This window comes from Aulostomus chinensis, chromosome 22 (genome assembly GCF_037954235.1).
Source record: "Aulostomus chinensis isolate RoL2024-O1b breed Wild chromosome 22, RoL_Achi_v1.0, whole genome shotgun sequence".
Classification (NCBI taxonomy): Eukaryota; Metazoa; Chordata; class Actinopteri; order Syngnathiformes; family Aulostomidae; genus Aulostomus; species Aulostomus chinensis.
The window spans coordinates 6,557,332-6,580,971 of record NC_141341.1 but is presented as its reverse complement, the minus strand read 5'-3'; the positions used below and the strand labels follow the sequence as shown (position 1 = coordinate 6,580,971).

At 42.3% G+C, this 23,640-nt stretch overlaps 2 protein-coding genes across 4 annotated transcripts in view; one reads left to right on the top strand and one right to left on the bottom strand.

Moving 5' to 3' along the window:
* Positions 1–23,368, top strand: part of LOC147240517 (receptor-transporting protein 3-like) — a 28,285-nt gene extending 4,917 nt beyond the window's left edge. The window contains exons 1-3 of one of the 3 annotated variants that reach the window (XM_086192965.1): positions 20,879–21,190; positions 21,737–21,896; positions 22,895–23,368. In XM_086192965.1, the coding sequence (XP_086049091.1) occupies positions 21,175–21,190; positions 21,737–21,896; positions 22,895–23,240 (522 nt within the window). In that variant the 5' untranslated portion in view covers positions 20,879–21,174 and the 3' untranslated portion in view covers positions 23,241–23,368. Of the gene's footprint in view, positions 1–2,562; positions 3,340–20,878; positions 21,191–21,736; positions 21,897–22,894 lie in introns of those variants that run through there. The other 2 variants (XM_086192961.1, XM_086192962.1) reach the window with 2 other exon arrangements.
* sack1hb (scaffolding CK1 anchoring protein Hb) lies at positions 348–14,908 on the bottom strand. Its single transcript, XM_086192957.1, has 8 exons — positions 14,660–14,908; positions 9,010–9,189; positions 8,582–8,914; positions 7,400–7,564; positions 7,140–7,264; positions 6,508–7,044; positions 4,098–6,366; positions 348–2,306 (listed from the first exon to the last, which is right to left on the bottom strand). The coding sequence occupies exons 2-8, from the start codon at positions 9,130–9,132 to the stop codon at positions 2,286–2,288; spliced, it is 3,573 nt and encodes a 1,190-aa protein (XP_086049083.1). The 5' UTR covers positions 9,133–9,189; positions 14,660–14,908; the 3' UTR covers positions 348–2,285.
* Positions 23,369–23,640: the final 272 nt, after the last annotated feature.

Genomic DNA, 23,640 nt, shown 5'->3' with positions numbered 1-23,640 from the left:
AACAACCCTCACCTACCTGCTCGTCTCTCAGTCAAGATTGAGATCGGTAAAAAGACTACGTCTCAAAAGACCCAGAACCCCTGTCAGAACAATTTCTGCTCCTCTCCATGAGTTATTAAAATCAACCAGCATCATGTTTAAATAATGAGGCCCTTTGCTGATACTCAAATGAACAGGTAAAAATTCACCAGTGTCTTCAGTTTAACCAGATGTATCAGCAGAGGTCGCTGCTGCTCAGCAAAACCACATAATACTGCTCCAAATAGCCTTCACAGCAATGCACACACACTCACACACACTCACTCAATTTCAGTGCGCACACAGCCACAATCCACCACTTCAGTGCTATAAACATTTAATAAAATTGTCTTTTTTGCAGTGTGTCAAATTACAATGTAATACTATTTGAGGTTTAAAAAAGAACACATTTACCCTGTGCAACTGATTTACCCAAATACAATTACTTTTATACAGCCAAGACCACATTCTCACATATGAATTCAAAATGAACACAAGGCACTGTGATACCACAAGGAGGGTGATCATGACATAGTTTGTTACTGAAAATATCAACCAGCCTTTTATTTTTGCAAATATTTACAGTAAAATCCTGAATAGAAAACAGTGTAACCAATAAATTGTCCATACAGAAATAGATCTCAAATCTTCTGTGCAAACACAGTAAACAGAAATGGTGCATAGTTGTCACGCTGCCTGGGAACTACACCATAAGTTGGTCTATGGTTTTATTGTGTTTACCAACCAACAGAGAACTAAGGAGACTCTAGTAGGGCGTAGACGCCAAGTTACTTGTATAAGGAAGTGTGGCCCTGCTCAAGAACAGGTGCTGGCAATTTAATAGTCCAGGAAAGAAAGACAAACATGAGCAAGTTTATCAGTTTTATATAAGTTGTCTGTGTCTGTGGTTAGGGGAAACTGTAAACACGTTACTCTGACCCTGCAAGTTTATAGGCCCTCTGTTTTAAGGGTTATTTGACACCCTCAACCATTTTATTCTACTGGTTTTGCCCTAAAATGATATTTTACCCCAAAAGTGCCTGTCAGTGGCCTACTGTTAGATGTTTTGACCTCATGAAGTTTTTGTTGTTGTTGTTTTTCCTCTTGCCTTCATGACTTCTGGATGGCTCCAGAATTCAGAAAAGCAAACCATGTAGTTTTAGCTTGAAGCTAATGGTAGAATGAATACCTCTAACAGCAAAACTGCCTAAAATTTCAGTATGCAAACTCTCAAATGCATCATCCAGTATAATCCAAGTATTCTTTAATTGTGTTTGTTTGTTTTAAGCCCAAATCAAGAGTTTTTGGTTTACTAAGCATAAAGCTGGGTAAAGGAGACGTGGATTATACTGAATGATGTGCTGACTTTGAGTTTGTAACCTTATGTTTCTTACAATTTTGCTTTTGTTAGTAGTTGGTCTCTGGTAGCTTCAGGCTAAAATTATGTGACGGGGTTACTGACTTATTGAGTCACCAAGAGGTGGTGTGTGTGTGTGTGTGTGTGGGGGGGGGGGGGTTACAAATGACACTTTCTGGGTGACTATCACTTCAGAATAACAGTAAAAACACAGTTTTTACTCTGACTTATGATTGCATCTTTCTTATTACTCACTTTCTAAAACTTCCTTCTCCTACTACACTTTACATTCTCACATTTGCTTTCAGCACTGGGTTAATATTAAGCCTTCTAGTGTTAGTAATGCCCATTGGCACACATTAAATTCATAAGAAAACATTTCCCCCGTATAAAACAAGACACAGCAACTCACACATTTGTACAGACACAATGTAGTGGTTCTACAGGTATACAGTACTATATGTCATGTTTTCAATGGCATGAATCTGTGATCTTTCCATCAGGTGCAATTATATTTTCTGACTTTCTCGTTTTCCCTCCCTCAGTCGTGTCCACACAAGCTCATTTAAAAGTGACGTGCCCTACCTTGTTCTGTTCGGTGAAGCATCAGCCCATGCACCCAGTATTTAAATAGAATCACTTGTTTCACTCAGTCACCATATAAGGTCAAAGCTGTACAAGAGTTTGGCGTACAGGCACATTCCAAACTCATTGACTTAAGTTCGTTTTCTGTATCTTTATATATTGTGCTTCCAAGCTTGTATTAGTGCTTATGAGAAAGTCCAGGAAAGGCTGAAGTGTTGAACCACAGTGCTACTTTGAAAGTATCGTTGGCACATATGGGCAGTGAGTCTTTTTGATCATCTTGCATAAATAGATTCCACATTTAAGGTCACTCCTCCATCTTTCGTTATCCCAGGCTATTCCCCATCTGTTAACAAAACAACAGGGATAACAGTGAATCAGTCCTAAATACAGTGTAAATTGAACAGCATTAAAGAAACACAATAACTTTTAGTGAAGTACACTTATTGTCCACCCTCCACAGAGCCTGACAAGAAGTTAGATACCCTTGTCTCCTCTGTGTGTGCATTAGGGAGCTGAGACCCACAGATTCCAGCTGATGCTAGTTTGCTGAGTAGAATGAATGATAGTGGATGGTAAATATTAGCATGCTTTCCTGACAGGCCGCAGTGATTTGAAGTAGCACTGGCAAAGGACTAGATGAGCAACTATTGTGAATAATCATCACCGAACTGCAAGAGACGATGAGGATGATCACCAGTGGACAAACTGAGGTCCTGAACCTGATCTGTTTGAACCAGAATGCACAGAGGAGGAAACACTGGTTTTGGATACTGAGCTGGCAAGACAGCGGTATGCTAACATGCCCATCCACTACCATTCAATGTGCTTAGCTGTGTAGTGGTCAGACCATCTCTAGGGTCTGAGCTCCCTACTATACAGAGAGGAAAGAAGGGTGTCTGTCTTTTAGTCTGGTGCTGGGGAGGATGGACAATAACTGTAGTTCCCTGAAATGTTGGCATGTTCCTTTAAACTTGATGCAATAAATTTTGTAATAACCAATAACACGCATAGACTTCAACTGTATATATAACGCAGTGGACATTAGCTGTTCCACCAAAATTTATTTGCAGCTTAAAAGCAGATACTATATCAAACATTCATCAGTCATTATTTAAAAAAAACCGAATAATTACAAAATATTTTCAGTCAAGTACCTGAACATAGTTTAAACTAATCATTTTATGGCTCAGAAAGGTTCAAAATAATTGTTTTCTCACATTTTGTATTTCTTATGCTACAGTAGATTACTCACAGTGTATATTTCTACGTCATTCTGAACTCAAACTGGCTTTTACGACTATATAATCTGTCTTTTTTGTAAAATGATTGTAAGGTCCTATGAAATTAAAAACATGTTTTTTTCCGTTTTAATCCCATGACCCTTTGTTAATTGTTCATTGATCTCGTGATACATGCCCAATATTTGTCATAAGTACTGTTAAATCCACAATATCCCTCCTCTCTTCCTGTGAAAACAATTCAAATGTTTAATATCATTCTGCGGGGGGCAGGGGATGTACTTATTTCCTGTAGAATTTTCTTTGTCAGATTTGTATGCCCCTCCTCCTTTTAAAGCGATGTACTTCATTCCCAAAATACCTTTCCCCTAACTTAAATTGTGAAAGAGGCGGCTGGACAGCGGTGGATTCATTGTTTTGAGTATCACTCTACCCCAGTGAACTTAATCACTTCTCAACTATTTTGTGTTCTATTTGGTCTGAAGAAATTGGAAAATGCTAGGGAAGCCCCAAGATTAAAATATTTAATGACGGTAAAGTTAGCAGAGGTCTAACTAGACGTAGATCGCCTGTCGTAGCCTGATTTCAACACACTTTCAAGGCTGTAAAAAGGCAATAATTTGTTGTCTGTATCACACAATCCCTGAAAAATGACCCAATTCAGTGTCACAATTTGATCCATTTGCTCTATGTTATGTAAACGCCAATCAATATCCACTAGAAGTGATCTTAGTGGACAATAAATAGCGCCCTGACATAAGTTTCATAGGGCCTTTAAAACCCACATTCCACAAATACATATCTATACTATGTTCTCTGTTATGTAAACCTAAACCTCTTGTTTATATTTTCTTGCCATCTACACTGCAAACATCATCCTTGCAATGATAGACTACCTCAAAGCGGCTGTAGACCTTCTTCTCCTTCCTCAAGCTCTCTATCCTCTTCAGCAATCCCTCTCTCTCCTGGACATTGCCCTGTGGTCGCAGAAATCGATTCTTTTTTAAGGAGTTGTGCCTCTCCAGCCCCTTCTCCTTGGTGTCTTTATCTCTGTCCCCTCCTGTTTCTTCACGTTCCGCTCGGTTCTTCTGGCTGTTTGCAGAGATCTGCTCCAGAATGACTTTGGTGTCGTCTCGTAGGTTGCTACTAAAAAGAACAGAGCTTGCAGGGGACTGGTATCTGGATGCGCCTGATGTGCCCATTGATGTTTTGTGATTAGCAGTAGTTTGGTCAGCAGTGGTAGATCCTGCATCTTTAGTAGATGATCTCTGCTTTTTATTCAAATCTTCTGCTATCTCTTTGACCGTGCTCATGCCTCGATCATCTCCAGTGGATTTCTTATCCTTGGGTCCCAGGAATCCCTTTAGCCTCTGAGTTTGTTTCTTCAGAAAGTCCAGCGTCTTACCCTCTGTCTTTCCCTCCCCGAGTGTGTTGATGGATGTATTTGAACCCATAACTTTCTGCAGTGTTTCCTTGGAGTCTTCATGTGGAAGAGTTGAAGAACTGTGACAGCGACTCCTCTTCAGTTCACTCTTCTCTGCATCTGTAGCATCTGTGGTCAGAATCTCCTCACCACAGGAGATTCGACGAGGATTGAATCCCTTAATCTTCAGTGGGTCCTTCCTAAAGATTTTGGGTGATGGAAGGGGCTTTAAAGACTTGAATAATTCTTTCTTTTGACCATCTGATGGATTCTCCTCTTTCTGAGTTTGAGCTGTCTCTGGAGGCTTCTGGTAGCTCAAAGAGGGCTTGGGAGATATAATAGGAGGTTTTGAGGAGCTAACTGAAGATCTGCGATTTAGCTCTGCTATTTTTGCAGCGACATCTTGCTTCTGTTCAGGTTCTATTGCACCAATAGAGATAGTTTGGACCCTTGTTGTCACTATAGTGTTTTGGGGAGGTTTATCAGAAGGGTCTGGCTTTTTTTCCGCAGGCTCTAGGGCTTTTATCGATGACTCTGACTCCATTTTTGAGGCTTTTCGCTTGGCAGCCTGGTCTTTGAAATATTGCAGTCGGCTGGCTGGGTCATTCATGTTTACAGATGATGTGACATCATCCTTGGCTGCAACAGTTATGTTGTTCTTTACCTCTTCTTTAGTTTTCGGGGGTTCCTCTTTTGCCTCAGTTGGCTCTTTCAATAGTTTCCCCTTTTCCTGTTGCTGAAGCTCCTTGTCTTTATCATCTTTCTCCTTATCTTTTTCATCAGCCTTATTTCTCCATTCAAAAGGCTCACGAGTTGATGACTTCCTCTTCTCTAAGATCTGGGTCACAATTGAGGAAGGGTGTCCCGAGTCTTCCTCTTCTTCCTCTGTAGCTGGTTTTAGGCCAAGGCTACCAGTGTGTATCTCTGCTTTGGAAGATGAGAAGATAAGCGAGGAACGGAGCCGAGAGCTACGCTGAAGGAGTGGGTTAATACGTGAGCGGAATGACTCATGTTTAGACAGGAAGAGATCTGGGGTTTCTTTCACCTCCACATCCACAGCCATCTCCCTTGCTGTACTCCTCTCTGTCTCTCTCTCCCTCTCCCTCTCCAGTTCCTTCCCAGAGTCTTTAGTGACGCTCTCAGGCAATGTAGGCTTTGAAAAACGTGTTCTCAGAATATCTGGTCTGGACTTGTTGGGGACATTCTGTTGCTCCTTCAATCCAAAGCGGGGCACTAAACTTTCAGTAGCAGTAGGCTGCTGAGATGGTGGAGGATCTTCAAATGCATCAGGACCCAACGGTTGATTCAGACCTTCTTCTCCACTGTCCTCATAAGCGCTGAGATAGGACTGGATTCTCCAACTCCTCAGGCCTTGTCTAACACTTGCATCTTTGTCATACTCTTGATCCGATTGTTTAGGAAATGGCTTCTTCTCTGGTGGATGGGGCTGTGTAGGAGAGCTCTGGCAGGCGTATGCCTGACCTATGGTTGGCCTTTTGTTGGAGGAACTTCCTTCGTACCTTCCAGCAAGTGGAGGTGCATTGTGCCCCTCGGGTCCACTTAAATCTTCAGAGGAAAAGCAAGCTCTGCCATAGTTTCCAATATTGGGTCCTCGATCTGAGTGGAAACTTGACTCTGAATGCTGGTCAATGGCGAGATGTGGATGGCGCTGAAGTCTGTCATAGTGTCCTTGGCCAGAACCTGGTCCAGGTCCTTCAGTATAGAAATGGCTTCTCTGTTCCCTGTAGAGAAAATGTATGGGTTCTTGAATGGCTGATTATGAATCAATCCATAACAGTAAAATATCATACAATTGTGATAAATGCGATAATTCAGAATAATTAAACTATAAAAAAATGTGTATGTATGAAAAGATAAATAACCTGTGGAAGTCGGTCTCATCAAGATTATTCATGACTCTGTGCTTCATGTATTGTCTTGATGATGAGTACTGTTCTTGGGTTCCTTCTGCATAGCTGTGCCGCTTGAAGGTACTGGTACTCAACTCCATCTGCCTGGACACGATTGACCTTCCCTGGTCCAGGTATGACTGCTGCAGACGAAACTGTTGTTGGGAATACTTCCCAATTGTAATTCCCGCTCCAGGTTCCATGGTGTGACGAAATGGGTCATTCCTACGGAAAGGAAGGGCAAGGTTGCGTTCTGGTTCTCCATAAGGGAAGGTAATCTCAGGTTGCCGGCGGTAACCTGTGGGATTACGCAAAGACTGGGTCCTCTTAAAACCAAGCTGTCTGCTTAAGTAACTGTTGCTGTCAGATAAAGCGAGCGTTCCATCACATGGTACTAGAGGCTCTGATTGAGCAAAGAGGATGCGGAACTCTTCGTCAAAGGTAGCAACAAGCTCCCCAAGGAAAAGATGGGCGATGCAGCGGTGAATCTTCTCATAGGACCACATGAAACTATAAGAAAATGAGAAAAAAGCAGCAGAAGCAATTAGAATAATGTAACCATTGTGGTTTACTCTGAAATGAATTTAAAATGAGCATTAACTCACCTGTAGTTCCCGCTGAGTACGGCCCTGCAGTCAGCCAGTAAGAAGCGATCTTTCACCTGCCCCTTAAATGACTTCCCTGTCCGAGAATAATAGGTTGTTCCTGCCACAGTCCTCACACGCATCATCTGTAAAATCAGAATTTGTTGTGTTATGGACACATCTGTATCTAAGTGGACATTTTGAAAATAACAATACATGACACTGGGTGGCCAACGGGTAGCTTAGCTTGTGGAGGAAATATACTGAGAAGGCCAACTCACAGGAATTAATTCCAAGTTGACTTTGCAGTTGATGACCATGGAAACAAAGTGATGGGCCTCTAGTTCATCCAGAAGAATGTAAACCGGAACATGGCGTGCAGCTGCCTCCAAGAGGTCAGCAAAAATGTCAACATCTGTAAATATATCCATCACCACAGCAATAACCTGCACAAAGGAACAAAAAACAATATAAGGAACATGTAAAGAATTTTATTGACATAGCAAAATTTGTGTTTATTGTGATAAAGTCAGTGTTAGTCCACTTTTATAAGTATTAGCCCTGTTGGTTAAAATTTGCATAATTTTAGGGATTGCATTGAAATGCTGCACATATGGTATACACCACAATGAAGTTTGATATCACAAAAGTAAGGGGTAAAAGTTTTCATCCCATCTGAACTTTAAGCCAAGCCATCCGATCTTAGCTCTTAAAATGAATAAATGTGCATTGTTCAACAATTAAATACTAAGACCAAATACACATTTAATTACACGCTGTATCTGGGCCTCAGAGTGATTATTCTCTAAATTTGCATAACAAACACTGCATAGACAAAATGACAGACTCCATGTGCATGTTGAAACACACTTACGAGAATACACTAAACGTCAGAGAGACTCGCTGGTAGATTGAGTCGCAAGTGAAAGAGGCTGACAGAAAAGAAGGATGGTGGATTATGAAACAACCCACTACACAAGCCGGTTTGGCCACTTGTGACATTTGGCATTTCTTGTTAATTATATTTTTACTGTAGCCAAAGGCCAGCCAGCTAGACATTCGTCAGAAAAGGAGTGGTAGCAATGTTGGCAGATAAAATGAAGACGAATGAGATAGCTTATTCCAAACACACACCAGTAAGCACTTTATCATTTTGGAAGCGATAATACTTGTTAAGTACATTCTGATAAAGACAGAAAAAGGATATTTTCTAGAAAGAAATGTTTATTGATTAAGTCATGGGTATTTCCCATGCACCGCCATCAATCAACCGTGACAAAGTAGCGTAGAAATAAAAACACATTTAGCTCATTTGTACGATGTAAAGTGCATTTACGACCGTGGAATGCTTTGGTGTCATCTTCAGGTGACATTGTTTTCTTGGAAATACCAACTGTAAGCAACCTGGTTAGGCGGGTTTTCTGAGGCTCTCAGACGGCTTCCTACCCCGCCCTTTCACTTACTTGTCGAGCATTCTTGATGAGCCGCCTGGCCTGCTCCTTGATGCTCGGCATGTCTGGGTCTGAGGGGTTGACCAGGGTGGTGACCTCTGTGGGCCCAATGAAGCTGTTGGGTGTCATGGGCCAGCCCAGGTCCAGGCCCGGGGCAGCCAGATCTGACTGCACTGGCCAGTATGTGTCAGAGGAGCCGTCCTCATTGTGAAGCCCCTCATGGTATGTCAGCTCAGGGATGTTGGAGGTGTGGCTGGGATTCTGGATTGTGGATTTGATGTGATCAATTTCTGGCTGTGCCAGAAAATTGACCACGTCTGCCGCCTGGAGGAACTCATGGTAGCCCTGATGGAAGCAGGAAGCATTACTAAATCAGTGCATGAATCTTTTTTAAATGCTCTGAATAAATATTCTTTAGGTTCACAAAACTGGAGTGTTACCGGTGTGTCATTTTCTATGAGTGCATCAATAGCCAGACGGTACTCCTCTTTGTAGTGAGGGGGCAGGTAGTTGGGGTCGAGGGGGTTATCACCAATTGAGGAACTCTGAGAACGGTGTGCCATGGTTGGAGCGAGGGTGGGGGTTGAAGGTCAGGCCTGTGGTGTGGGTAGAATTTGAACCTGTACAATAAAGTTAGAAACAGGAAAAGGTGATTCATGTGTGCAACATTAGTCGTCTATGTTGGAAAAGATAGCAAATGTAATACAGGTGATCGTATTAATATTTTCAAATATCTTTAGAGCTTGTTTGGCTGTTTTGGAGAAACAACTCAATAGTATTCTGGGATCATTTTAATGTTATGAAATCACATTGCTGGAAAACACACGACCATTCAATGCGTGCACTGATAATTAGGGCTTTCATGTCAAGATTAAAAGCCTCAGAAATGATCACAGTTTTATCTATTATATAATTATTATGAAAGTCTGCCATTTGATAATTAGAGTGGAGGCAGAAAGTCAGTGTACATGTACTGATGAGTAAATATTCACATGTTTTCATAAAGGCAAAAAAAAAAACACCACTGCAGTCCTACTCATAGTTGAGTAGTCAAATATTCTTTGGGGCGGTGAAAGGAGAAATGGTTTGTGTGAGGATACACATGCCGACAGATTACATATAACCTCTTACACAAAGCATCTATTGTTGCTGAGTCAAAAGTCTGTGCGGTGACTTTGACAAATACACCTCTCAAATTAACACACCTTTACCTGCACTCACAATACCACATTTTTAACTAGAGCTGACCTTTGAGGCAGGTATTTTCTGTCACAGCCCAGGAGATACTACTGCCATTATCAATATTCTGACTGTAGATAACTTCTTAATATAATGTATGATTTTATGATGCATTGTTTGTGAGTTGTTTTTTTCTGGATCATCAGTGCTTCTTGTGGTCTTTGTCTCCTGGAGTTTTCTATCGTCTCACTCGTATTTTCAACGCTCAAATCAACATAACTCTTGTCAGTGGAGTTAACATCGCCGTTGCATTAAGCACAGTGTTGTGTTTTACAAGAAAATGGCTTCACTGTGTCGACGCCATAACGTTTAGCTGAAATTTAATCTGGCTGGTTAGAAACCTAAAGGTGCAACAGATAGAAACTCTAGTCAAAGGAAGGGAAAGAATGTTAAGAGAAAGAAAAAAGGGAGCTGTAACGGCATGTAGAGGTGTGCAGACAGGTCCGCTCATATTTCTGCTTAGTAAACTTGCTGGTGCTGGTTGCTACTCCTAAAAGTCACAGCGAACATTTCAAGAGAGCACGAGTATTCTGTTAGCTATGTGGGGAACTGACTTCATCCGAGGCAGTGAGAGGGACATTGTTGTATAACCTTTTGTGAGGGTTTGATTGAGATGGAGAGAGTGGATGAATCTCCTCTTTAGATGCTTGACTAACGTTCACTCTCAACGGAGATAAGAAGCTGTAATTATCATCTCAAAAACACTACGTCATGAGGGATGGTAGGTGAAGGCAAAGAAACCAAAAAGCAGAAACTTCACCACAAGGGAAAACAGGGACGACCAGTAACTACGTTCATTATCAAATAATATGCAGGCTGATTTCTGGATGAGTCGTTTGGAAATATCAGATGATAATGAGAAAAGCTCAAGGTGACGCCAGTTTGCATTGTCAGCAAACACAAATGAGATCTTGGGATTCTTGCGTAATCTCACGATCCTCCTGCGATCCTGCTAATTCTTCTCCCACACAAGGTTCCGTGATAAATGCAGAAGAAGCCAGCAGTGTCCTTCATATTCCTCTGACTAAGTGGGTAACAAACAACTTCATAGATTTCAGCAAAAGAATGTGAAGAACACAAGTGCTGGCTTTTTATTTCTATTTAAAAAGGACAGATTTGTAGTCAGGCACCATTAAGGTAATTCATGGTTACAAGATCTGCTCACACTTTTTGGACCTTAATGTGATACAACAGAATAGCAGGAGGAATCCCAACCAACCAAGGATGAAAGAACTTGTTCCACACTTGTTGGCTTCCAAATGTTCCGAATGAAAGAAGAAAATAATCACATACAACCATGAGTGTTTGCTTAAAAGTATTTCTTAACTGAATTTCCCAAGTGTAACGTATCATGTTATTTACCTTTACTGTAATTCATTATGGTTTCATTGCCCACCCCCAGCTGAAAATAGTTGCTGATTAACAGTTGGTGACTCTGTGCTCTATCTCTGGCTAACAATATTTAGCACTCTGAAAGATAGAGTAAGGTTTTTTTTTTTTTTGGCAGCTGATGAAGAAGAGAAATAAGATGAACTGGAGTGAAGAAGTTCTGTTTGCACCATCAACAAAGCCAACTGCCCCCCCCCCCCCCCCCCACACACACACACACACACCTGCACCCTGCTCATCAGTTTTTAATGTTATCCTGACAGCAGCTTCATCTGATGGTGGATGTCTGGGTGAACAGCAGCTGGTGAAATATTTCAACACTTGGTAGATCTCAGGATGTATCTATATATACAAGGTTCCCCTGCTTTTTGCAGCTCTTGATCAAAACAGGAAGTATTTTTGACTGCTGGATTCATCACCATGGAAACTGCACTGTCTTAGGAACTACGGCTGATTGATAATCTGAGGAAATGATCAGGGTGTGAGTTACTTGAGGGTGATTTTTCAGTACCAACTTAAAACTCACCCTCATGTAACCCACACCCTGAGTTACTTGAGGGTGAGTTTTCAGTACCAACTTTAAAAAAGCACAAGTGGCCTGCCTGTCCTATCTGTAAGTTTCCATGCTCACATAGCGATCAGAGGAGAAAGCCCAAGTCCTAACCCGCAATCACAGGGAGAACCCGGTTTCTCAATGCCCTGGTGAGTCACAGAGAAGTCCGTCTTGGCTTTGCAACATGCTGCTCCGTGGTGATTCATTGCTAGCAAAATGGCTGACATCCTGCTGTCTGACTCATTGCTATAGCCATTGAAATTTGTGGTTGCTTCCACTTCCAAAGTTCCACAGTGGGCAGGCAGGCATGTTGGGTGTACATGAGGCTTTGCATGGAATAAATTCACCACTGCCAAGAGTTTTGTTTGAAAAAAAAAAGAGAGTAATTTAATCAATTATCTTCCCTATTTTAAAAGAAATCCAACAGCTTACGGGCATGACCTGTTAAGATTGCTGAATCAGCAGTACAGCGTGTACCTGAGGAGTTCCCGTAACAGCCATCAATTAAGAGATACTAGAATGAAAATCCACCTTTTACAGGAGGCGAAACAACACACAAATTCAAATCATGAGCTGGCTCTGCTGTCATAGTCAGTTCAAACCGACTCTGAGGCGAACGGTAGTCCTGAAGAGAGCCTGGGGGTCTCATGTTCAGCTCCCTGACCTCTGCAGAATGAGGCCATGGAAGAATACCACAATGTAAGACGCATGACAGGCTTTCTCCACCTCACCTGGCGTACTCAAACAAATACTGCTGCTTTGTTTGTTGTTATAGCAACTACAGTAAGCATCAAACTGTTGAAAGTGACACGACTATAGGGATCATCCTCTTTTAAAGCGTTCTGTTGCCCTTCCCTGAATGTAGGCTTACCACTACAAAGCCAGTTTGAAACACAAAACCACCGCTGGGTGTGCAAGGCAGCAACCAAACGGCAGCTACTCCACCGATACACCTAATATTCTGATGCGCCCAAAGTATGTGAGCGGCTCATTCTAAGCATTCCTGCAACAACACCAACAAGAGCAAATATCTGTTCGGTGAATCAGAAAAATAACCCTGACGAGAAACAAGTGATTTTCTTTCCATTTTCTCTATCTCTCTCACACAAGTTCTGTGCGCACCTCACTAAACAAACAACTGCGATTGATTCGGCATACCTCGCCAGTTGATAGGCATCGTGAGATAATTCGTCGCGAAAAGGCTGGGAAAAGAATACCTGAGAACAGGTCAGGAGGGACAAGCAGGTCGTCTCCTGAGGACATTTGAATGGAGTGTGGTCACATTAACACACTCAAACAGGAAACACAACTTGCATCTCTGTGTATCATCACACCTCAGCGCCACGGTTAAACCCCGCACAAAAGACGGACTGAAGGTCAGGTGCGGCAGCATGTACCCTCCCTTGTTTGTCAACTGCCTTTCAGCAGCAGCTGAAAGTATATATATAAAAAAAAAAAACAGGCCCGCAGAGGTCGCCGTCATCTCTTAGCTTAGCCTCATGGCTAAATGTCAAAGTACACCGGTGGAAGAAGTACTCAGTTTCCTTACATAAGTAAAAGTTAAAAAAAAAAAAAAAACTAAAGTAAAAGTTCCCATCAAAAATTCGAAATCAAAAGTATGGATGTATATGATATTGAGTTTATGTAGGTATAGTATTTAAAAGTACACACTCTGCATGGTATTTGTGTATTTCAGGGCTTAGTTGCGTTGAGTTCTGGAATCACTGACCTGTAGAGGTCACGTTTCAGTCATATGTTAGCCAGTTGTGATGCTCTGATTGTCCTCAAGTGCAAAAGTAAATCATCTTCATTGGGTTTTACTGTCTTTTATGCAAATTTTTTTCTCTTCAAAGTAATTGATGAGCTCAGATGAATATAGTCATGTAAAAAAGTATATTTCCTTCCAAATAGAGATGAGTGAAAGTCCCCTAAAATGCAATTTAGCACAGATGCCTCAACATTGTACTTAAGTAGAGTGCCTGAGTGAAAACCCTTTCTGCCCCTCAGTGGAAACTCAACAATATAAACATGATGTTGTTGCTCTGTTAGTCTCCTCACTCCCGGTGATACACCTGTGTTACAGCATTGTACAAACATCCACTTCAACAGGGCAAACAAACCAATGAATGGGATGCAGCTTTGACCATATGGTCTGCGGGACAAATGAAATCTATTATAAGAAACACGCCACAGGAAAACTGGCTCAATTTTCCCTCAAATTATGAACACATGCAAGCCTATTCCAACCCGGTGACTCACGCTGAATAAATACATGGCAGACAACGTGGAATTTTAAATGAATAAATTGGTTTCGTTCGACAAAATTGATTTGCATGTGTGCCATCGAGGAGGCGCCTTAAGATCAAAGTCTATGGAATGTACATATGAATATATGTGGTCTTTAAACAGATAAGGTAGAGTGATTAGGAGGTTATCTCACTAATGACAGTCCCTGCAGTACTTACACAGCTCTTCAAAACCATTTATTTTTAAAGGTTGTTGTTTACGCTCCCTCCCTAAAATTTCCTCAAAGGACTGGGAAGAGAGCAGCAGCAGTGCCAGCTCTCCGGGAGCTCAGACTATAATCACAATACTGTTCAGGTTTTGCAATACACTGCAGCAGCAGCAGCTACCTGGATGAGTTAATCCTCCACCAACACACCAGGAAAACACTCTCACTTCTTTAGTTTACTCCACTCTCGCGGATCAATGCGGAGAGTACAAAAATAGTGAGAAAGAAGAAAGGAATAAAGTAGGGAAAAGAGGGTAGAAATAAAAAGAAAAAAAGGAGGCCAACAACTGACAGCAGGGTGCAAGTAGAATAGAATAAAAATGGGTAAAATAGAATAGAAACAAATTTGAAAAGCCTACGAAAAAGTAAGCCAAGAGTCAATAGAATATAATAGAACCTCTATTCCGGCTCTTCTTTTGTTCCAAGTTGCACAAAGTTGGTCTTTATTCCCACTCCGGACCTCCTAACTCAGGCTGAACTTGTCTTTGTAACGATGGGTATCGCTCATCCGTCACATTCCTCAGATAGGGCACCAACTCCACCCAGCTCCCGGGCTGCACCGTCCAGCGTCAAGACAGGCTCCAGGCCCGGGCTGCGCGCTTTCCCTGGACGGTGTGAGAGGCTCCTCTAGCCGCCGCTACTACCGGGCAGCGCGGTGTATGAGGAAGGAGCGGGGCCGTGTCTGTAAGGCAGGACTTCCCCCCCCCGTGAGACTCCTCCCAGAGCCTCAGCTCACCGACTCCATTGGAGTTTACTCCTAGAGGCATATTTCAAAATGCTGGGCTGCATGTCATGGCTGCTGGGTTTGGATGCAAACTTTCACTGCCTGGATGTAAATTCGTGCATCTTTTTTGGATTTTTAGTCTATTTAGCGTCAGTTCATGTAACCATTAAAGGTTTCCTCAGGGGCGGAGACAGGGGGGCATCCCTGCTACCCCTATATCTGATTGGCCACCCCAGTTTAATTTGCTGTCAGCCAGTAGTTCACATCCACTAAAAAAAAATCAACTATTACTCCAAATATTAGCGATAGAATTCTCTGTTTGGTGTATTCATTTTTATTTTAATTTTCTGATTAAGATGTGGAATATGCTGATATTACTCAGGTTTTGGGAGCATTCTTTGGACATGTTTACAGCATATTTGGAATATGTGTATGGAGTTTGCACGGCCTCTCAACTGTTTACAGGCAGGTGTTAAATTTCCTAGCTTAATGCTAACATGTAGACGGCTAACTTCCTGGAATACACTCAAAGTCTTTTTAATCATTAAACGTGTCATAGTCAGCGGCACGGTGGTGCAGTGGTCAGCACTGTGGCCTCACAGCAAGAAGGTTCCGTGCCCGAGTCCCTGCTCCAGCACGGATCTTTCTGTGTGAGTCTGCTTGTTCTCCCTGTTCCTGTGTGGGTTCTCTCTGGTACTCCAGCTTCCTCCCACAGTCCAAAGACATCAAGAGGGGACGAGGCTGATTGGATTCTCTAAATTGACCGTAGGTGTGACTGTGCGTGTGAATGGTTGTCTGTCTCTATGTGTTGGCCCTGCGATGGACTGGTGACCCGTCCAGGGTGAACCCCACCTCTCGTCTGAAGGCTGCTGGGATAGGCTCCAGCCTCCATGATTATCCACCATTATTGGTGGAATATTCCTTTTTTCCATAGCCATGTAAACAAGTTGTTATTTTTGGAATAAGAACAAATCTGTCATAGTATTGGAATGTGAATGCATGTCAGCAAAGCCACTGGTGCATTTGAAACAAAAACAAAAACAAAACAGAAGTTTTACTGAGCGTCTCATTGATTGTCATGTTTTTTAAAATCCTCAAACCCAAACCTCACCGGATGGGTGGTTGTTCTCCATCACTGCTTATTTTGATCACATTAGCCTGGAAAAAGTGGCATCAGATAGGGAAATAATTTGACCGCGTGCTATGTCATGTATTGCTGTGAGAGCTGGTTGGTGTGGACAAAATCAAATATCACAAACTTACTGAACCAAATATAACGATATTGAGGTGTTGACGTAGGGATGACGGTTACATTTTTGATCAATAGTAAACAGTCGTGTGAATGTAATTGCTAAGTGGGCAAAGGCAATGATTATAATAGTTGGAATGGTCCGTTACGAAAATTGCATCGTAACGCTTATACAACAAGAGACAGACGACACGTGCTACATCACGTTAGAACACTATCCGTTTATCGCCCAGACCTCATTTCACTTTTGTCTATGAATCTGTTCCCTGGTGATTAATGTTTTGTGGTGATTTGTGTGTAATGGCTGGGCTGAAAATCAGTTCAAGCCTGCAACCCTGACGAGCCCAGGACCCGCCTGATGTGGACTTGGTCACGCCACACATAAAACTCTAGTTTCACCACTGCTCCCCCTGCAACGGAGGCTGGGCTTGGCATGGTCCCTCAGTGTGAAAATTTGCCTGAATGTGACCGAACACATGATATATTTGATTATTTGTATTATTATATCATTTCTTGTGTGTGCGTCACTCACATTAAACGTGAGTAACGGCAATAACAAAATGTGTAATACAGGTCAAAGTAAATGTGTGTGTGTGTGTGTGTGTGTGGGGGGGGGGGGGGGCTTGGCTGTCCTTTTCTCTGAAACACGTCTGTCAGCCAGAACACACCTTGTTTCATTGCCTTTCTGATAGCAACAAACACACACACTCACACACACACACACACACACGCACACACACACACACACACACACACAAACATTACTGAGCATGATTGTGTGTTCAGCCTTGCTCCCAAGGGTGTGCCTCCTGTTTGAATGTCTGCCTGAGCACCCATGTCCTGGTAGGCTGAGCACAAGCACACACGCATACACACACACGCATACACACACGCATACACACACACACACACACACACACACACACACTCACATTTCTAAGCTCTCACTCTTCCTGTTTGTTTGTTTTTTTATTCATGCGAATGAACAACTCTCCTCCTAGTGTGTGCTCAGGGGAGTGAGTGTCACTTTTAGACCACAACTGTGTGCAGAACGAGAACTCGTGTTTGAGTGTGTGAGTTGATATTTGATGAAAGAGTGCCAGGCGTGAAAGTGTCTGCTTATATGAACAAGCTCTGATTAAGTACATACACCAGCAGGTACGTACAGACACTAGCATGGAGGGCGCGGCTGCTGCAAGGAATGTGCTGAAGGCATCTAACCGCACCCAACCACCTCCCACCTCCCTACCTGCTCCTCTTCGGTCTTGCGAGGCCTCCCCTTCCATCCTCCTCCCTCTCTGACTCACCTGCTCAACAGGTATACAAGTCTAGGCTGGAGTCCGGGTAGCTGGTAAATCCTGGCCTGCATCTTCAGAAAACTGGTGGGGGAGCCTGGGGGTCAGCTGTGGCTGTTTGAATTCAATCAAGTTTTATTAGTACCAGCTCAGTGATGACAAAGAGTTCCAAAATATAGATGAGGTACTAATAAGTGGGGGAAATCTTTCTTGTAGACATCAGTAACCATCCAGAGCATTCAACACGTTGTCTTCCGAGCAAAGAAGCACCTGAGAACCAGTTGTTTTTACCAGTACCTTAAAGGAACATCCAAAAGGATACTTATTTGTCATCTTCCACAGCGCCAGATGAGAGGATAGGAGGTAGAAGATAGGAGCTGAGACCGACAGGCGTACCAGCTGATCGCTAGTTAGCTTAGCACAACCCACCATGGGGTACAAAAGAACTTCCAGAAAAGGTCCAGATTGTTTATATGAGGGATGACAAGATGTTATCCACTGGAGAATGTAATTAATCATGCCAGTTCATATCTGATGGTTGTGGAAGAAAGAGCATCACTTTCATTCTAGTCATGAATAACAAGATGACATCAAAAGTTGGACCCTCCCAGTTGATTCAAATCAGTTGATTAGACTGCTAGTGAGATCACCTGACTGACTGTCTTACTTCTACTTGAACTCGTGCTATTGTTTGTTTAATCATGTTTCATTAGAGTAAGGAGCTGTAGCCTCACCTCAAGGCTTCGATGCTGCTGTCATTTCTGACGTAGTAAATTCAAACACGTGTCAGTCAAAAGGCTGGTCATTTATACGAAAAAAAATCAATCATGAATCCATTGCGGCTCCATCTCTGGACGCTTTCATTATTTTCTCGGGTAATATTACAAGGATCTTTGCTGGGCCAAAGTGCTATGTTTTTCTTATTTTATTTTCTAATCCCACTGGCCATGAGTGAGATATTCTGGCGATTTAAAAGCTTCCGAGAAAGTTGGAGTGATAGTGTAGACGTTTTACGTTTGACAAATGCAAATGTATCCTACTTCAGTTCCGGCGCTGAGTATACTTTTGAGTGACACTTGCATTTTAGCCACTTGGTGAGGTAAGAATATTGTACGCTGCATCATGAATTTACTTCCGTGCTCTGACAAAGCGAAGCTGCTCCGTGAGCCGTCCTCTGTCCATCTCCCTTCGGCCCGGGCCCTGTGTGCTTTCCCAGCATGCTTTTCTCACGCTGTAATGTCACACCTGAGTATAAGGTGACTCTCTGGAGCCTGGGGCGTTGAGGTCATCTTTACACCACTGTGCCAGGAGGAGAGGTGCACTTGCATGTTATAACTATGCAGTATATGAGTTTCTATATACGTCCCTGGGGGTGGAAACGACATTACGCTCTAATTACTGCCTGCTATGATTTGTCAACTTTGCTGTATTTGCAAAGCGCATGTGTAAAATATGACCACGCTGATATTTCTTGGAGTGGAACTGAAAATCTGATTATACTGACTCATGTTGTCAACAGCTAAATACCTCTTTTGAATTAAGAAATTTGCTTCACAAGCCTGACGAACCTGTATACGTGTGTGTTATCTGATGAGTGTGTGTTCTAGCTGGAGGTTGAGACAGAGAGGCCACTGGGCGAGGCGACGTCCATAAAACCACAGGTAGAAATGTGCACGAGGATATTAATTTCGCTGGAAGCGTGTCTGTGTGTGTGACTGACAGAAATGATGGAAGGGCATCATTGCATACCTGTGACAGGTGTTGTCATTTTGATGCTATGATGAATAGTGTCATAAAATAATTAGAATCACATTCAAGAAGCGCTTCGTGTGGCTTGACAGAGAAGAAAACAAGCTTCTGATCGATCCAGCTTGAATGCATCATGCTGCTACGACAGGAATTCATTGTTGCTACTGCTGTAACAGATGGGGCACGTGCTCCACTTGCAGATTGTGTGTTTTCACAAGAAGTTATGCCTGCAGAGCTCTTCTTCTGGCCTCGACCGTTGGGATTTACATTATTTACATCAACCTTCATCAGGTCTTTGCAAGGAGTTCATGTGTCAAAACTCTGCTTGAGGTTGAAATCCACACAGCGACTGACTGACGTCCTAAAAACAGGTTTAGCGAGGTTCCAAAGATCAAACACATTTGTACCCTCTTCCAGACATGAATACTGACACTGTTTAGTGTTTGTATTAACAACATACAGACTTTAATTTTCCAAGAATGTCATAGTCTGGCTGCAAGAGGAAGCTGTAGACAAACGGGTGGGCGGGACCGTTTCAAGGCGACAATGTATATTAGTATGTCACCGAGCAGAAGAGACTGACGAAGCACTTCAAACAGGGCTGAATAGCTGCAGGATGGGAGCTGCCTCTGACTTAGGAAGAGAGCGTTGAAATTCCAGGGATACAGCTTCATAATGAGCCCCGTTGGTACACTCTCGACTTCCAGCTTGCAAAGCTCACACAGCATAAATAAAAGCACCAACAGCCTTAATGTCCTGAGATTACAATGACATTCGGGTTGTCGAGCTATTTCAACCTTCTGGTTGTCATTCTTCCGTGTTGTTGTGTTTATTTTTATTGCGATGGTCAAAACGTGACGTGTGTTTGTGTGCCATGCGTGTGGAGCGTGTGTTGCCGGCGGCTCCTCTTCACTTTGCTGTGAGACTGAGAGCTTCAAGATGATCAAAGTACTACTGTCGTAATCATAGGGATAAATGTGGGATCCCGTGTTTTCTGCCGGGGAATTGGAAGAGGCTTGAGGGAAATCCCAAGACTGGTGGCTTTTGTGAAAATGTTTGTTTCCGCTGGGCAGTAAAAAAGATGTAAGAGGTAGAAAGAAGAAGTAGAAGAAGAAGTAAAAGAAGCCACCCTTAAGACTAGGAAGCATCTGGTCTGAAAACCACCAGCTGGCTTCTGCTGCCCTCTGCTGGACTGCATAGGAATAAAAAAAGAATTGAGTTAATATGTTTGTTTGTTTGTTTTACTGATGTGTAGTTTATTGATGCCTACTCACTTGTCACCAGCAACCATCCTCATCCTTTGGACAGAATACGTGTTGAGATACATATTTGTTTCAAGAGTATTTATTCACGTTATACGTGTGAAGTTGTGTAAATTCACATCATTTTGGCAAAAAAAACACTTTTTTTTATTGAATTTTTTTCAAAACAAGCGAACGGACTTCAATTTGCACCAAATATTATTTCCGTGTTCGTTGATCCCGATTTTGTCACTCATACGGGGGTCTCGCTCATCTTTTAAACACCCGCGGCGTTCGTCCTTACAGAAACAACACACGACGCGAGAGTGACGTAGTTCAACAGCTCCGCCTCATCGGTAATATCCTCGTTAAAGTTGAGACAGCATCGTCAACTTTTAAATCACTAAGAAGTCGACATCATCTGTTTTTCCTTTTTTATGCCGATTTTTTTCATAAATTTTTGTCATAAATTGCACTCACAGGCAATGGGTTTCTTCAGGTCCAATTTTTTTTTAAAAAGGGAGGTGTAGGAGAGAGAGAGAGAGAGAGAGAGAAGTTTCGGTTTCCTCGTAAACTACGAACAACAATATAAAGACTGTCAGCTCAGCAATGTATCAACATTGCTATCCACGACAGCACTGACCATCAGGCAACATGAGCCGGCCAACAGGTAGCACTGCTTTGTCTTTAACTGTACACTTTACTATTAGTAAACTAGGTTGTTTAATATGATGCAAAGTAACGCAATAAGCTAATTCATTTACAACTTAAATTTCATGTTTTACGATAGAAATAGAGATTAGGGTGTGTAAGTGGGAACAAATTTAAAGTTTTTAGGTCCTTTTTTGGTTCTCCCCCCTTTTTTTTAAGTGGATTTATTGAGTTTCCTTGTTTTGCATCTGTGGAACAAGCGTCCTGCCTACTGTGTCAACTCATCTGAATTAGGAATCAAAAAACCCGGTCACTTACTGTAACTCTTCAAAATATGAAGTTGGCAGCTTCTTCTCTTACTGTTGGTATAATCTCATGTCTGCTTTGTTTCATCTTTTCTGTGTACATGTTTCTGAACGCACCTCTTAGCTTTTTTCATATTCTTCTGTGTCACTGTGAAACACTGCCTGTCTTCGGGATGGTGCTTTACCTGAAGTTAACAACAATGTGATTGCCTGAAGTGCGTCCAACTCGTGACATTCACAGTTTCTGCTCCCTTGTGCAGACTGGCGTCCTGCCCTGTGGCGAGAGACTTTAGAGGAGTTGCTGAATGATGAGACTGTGTTTGAATACGCAGACCAGTGGACGCTCAACTTCAACTACAACCTCTCCAATGAAGAGAGGAGAAGAGGCTGGAAAATATTCAGCCCCTGTGTCTATGGAAAGTACGTATGCTATTACTATATAATCTTATATCTAGATAAAGAAATGTCATAGACATGACACCTGAGTAATGCTGTGGACTGAATACCAACATATCCAAACCAGTTTTGATACAATGCAGTTCATTAAATAGCTCTATTTAATGACCTGCATTGTATCAAAACCGCGATAGTCAGATTTGTTGTGGGGAGTGTGACTCCTACTCATTTCTTTGGCAACCACGTGAGATGATTGCATGATATCGGAAGGACATAAAGTGAGGTTAAATATTACATCACCCAGAGCACTGGAATTTTTTTCGCCCTTCAGAAATCTGATTTGACGTTTAGAAAAGTTGCTACAGGTGGAGTGGCCTGTGGCATCTGACTAACTCCGTGCCACAACCTCTGGCTCATGACATGTCCTAAACACATATTGGCTCATGAGATCGATTTCTCGGGAAATATTAGGAGGAGCTGTGCGTTCAAATTTTACCAAGGTTTTTTTGGGGGGCTTTCTTTTGGCCTTCACTTGTGGGTCCTTGAATTGATTTTCTCTTGCCAACATTTTCGGAAAATCCCCCTTTTGCCATCCTCCTGAGAACCTGACAAGAAGGTTAAGGCCTTCTCTGTGCACGCGTCCTTGCAAAGCTGAGTGCCAGTTAGCTCTGCACACTGAGCAAAAGTTAGCATACCTTGGTGAAACCTGGCTGTATGTACCTGATTCCAAAATTACAATGCCTCATCATTTTAAATTGTTATTCACATTAAATCGTATGCCTAACTTTAGTCATATTAAACAGACAAATTTGATTCTGGAGAGAACTTCCTTGATGACTTTTCAGAGAATGTTTGTGGTCCACTTCATTGTGCTAAGTTAATCAGGGGTCATCTTGTCTCTAGTGTGTCAAAAAGTTGCCATATTCTACATTCACTGGTAAAGATTGTGCACTGCATTTGAATGATTGAGGACAAAAAAAAAAGAGTGTCTTAAATCTCTGTTTCCACTTCAACTGCCACAGGTTCAGGTGTTCAGCCTGCAACAAAACCTGGTCTTCAGCTCGGATAAAAGTGTTGTTCCATTACCGGCTGCTCAGTAACAGAGCTCGTGGGACGGTGATCATGCGACCCTATGGACAGGGGTGTCGCAGTTGCACAAATGATGACTTTGAGTTACCTGGTTTTTCCCAGAAAATAGTGGAACAAGTCTTGCTCTGGTTGTTGGCTAAAATCCGGAAGAACTGCTATGGAGAACCGGTTGATGATGTTGTCGTTTCACAAAGGCCCACTTGGCGGACTAAACCCCATGAAAGAGATCTATGTGAGGCCTGCATTGAAGGCATTTGTTGTGAAGATGATGAGAACTGAATGTGGAAGAAAAATAGAGATAATTCGGTCAGTGTTTAAATGTTAAATGTTGAAATGTTATGTTTTATGCTGTACATAATACAAGGAAACAGGCTGATGTTCAACAACAACACAAATTAAAGCTTCCAAAATGCTAGTTTCAGTGTGTGTGTGTGTGTGGGGGGGGGGGGGGTTAGAGCAGAGTACTTATTACCTATAAATAAATGTATTATAATGATAGCAAGAACTAGGATAAGGCTTTGGGTAATCAGGGTTTGTTTTAATATGAAACTTTCTAATGTTTCTTAAGTAATTTGTTACAGCTGATAAAACACAGTTGTAACGGAGCAACAAAAAAGGAGCTCCGACAACTGACCAATCAGGTGAGAGCTCCTGTCGGTGTCGCGCATGCGCAGTGTGA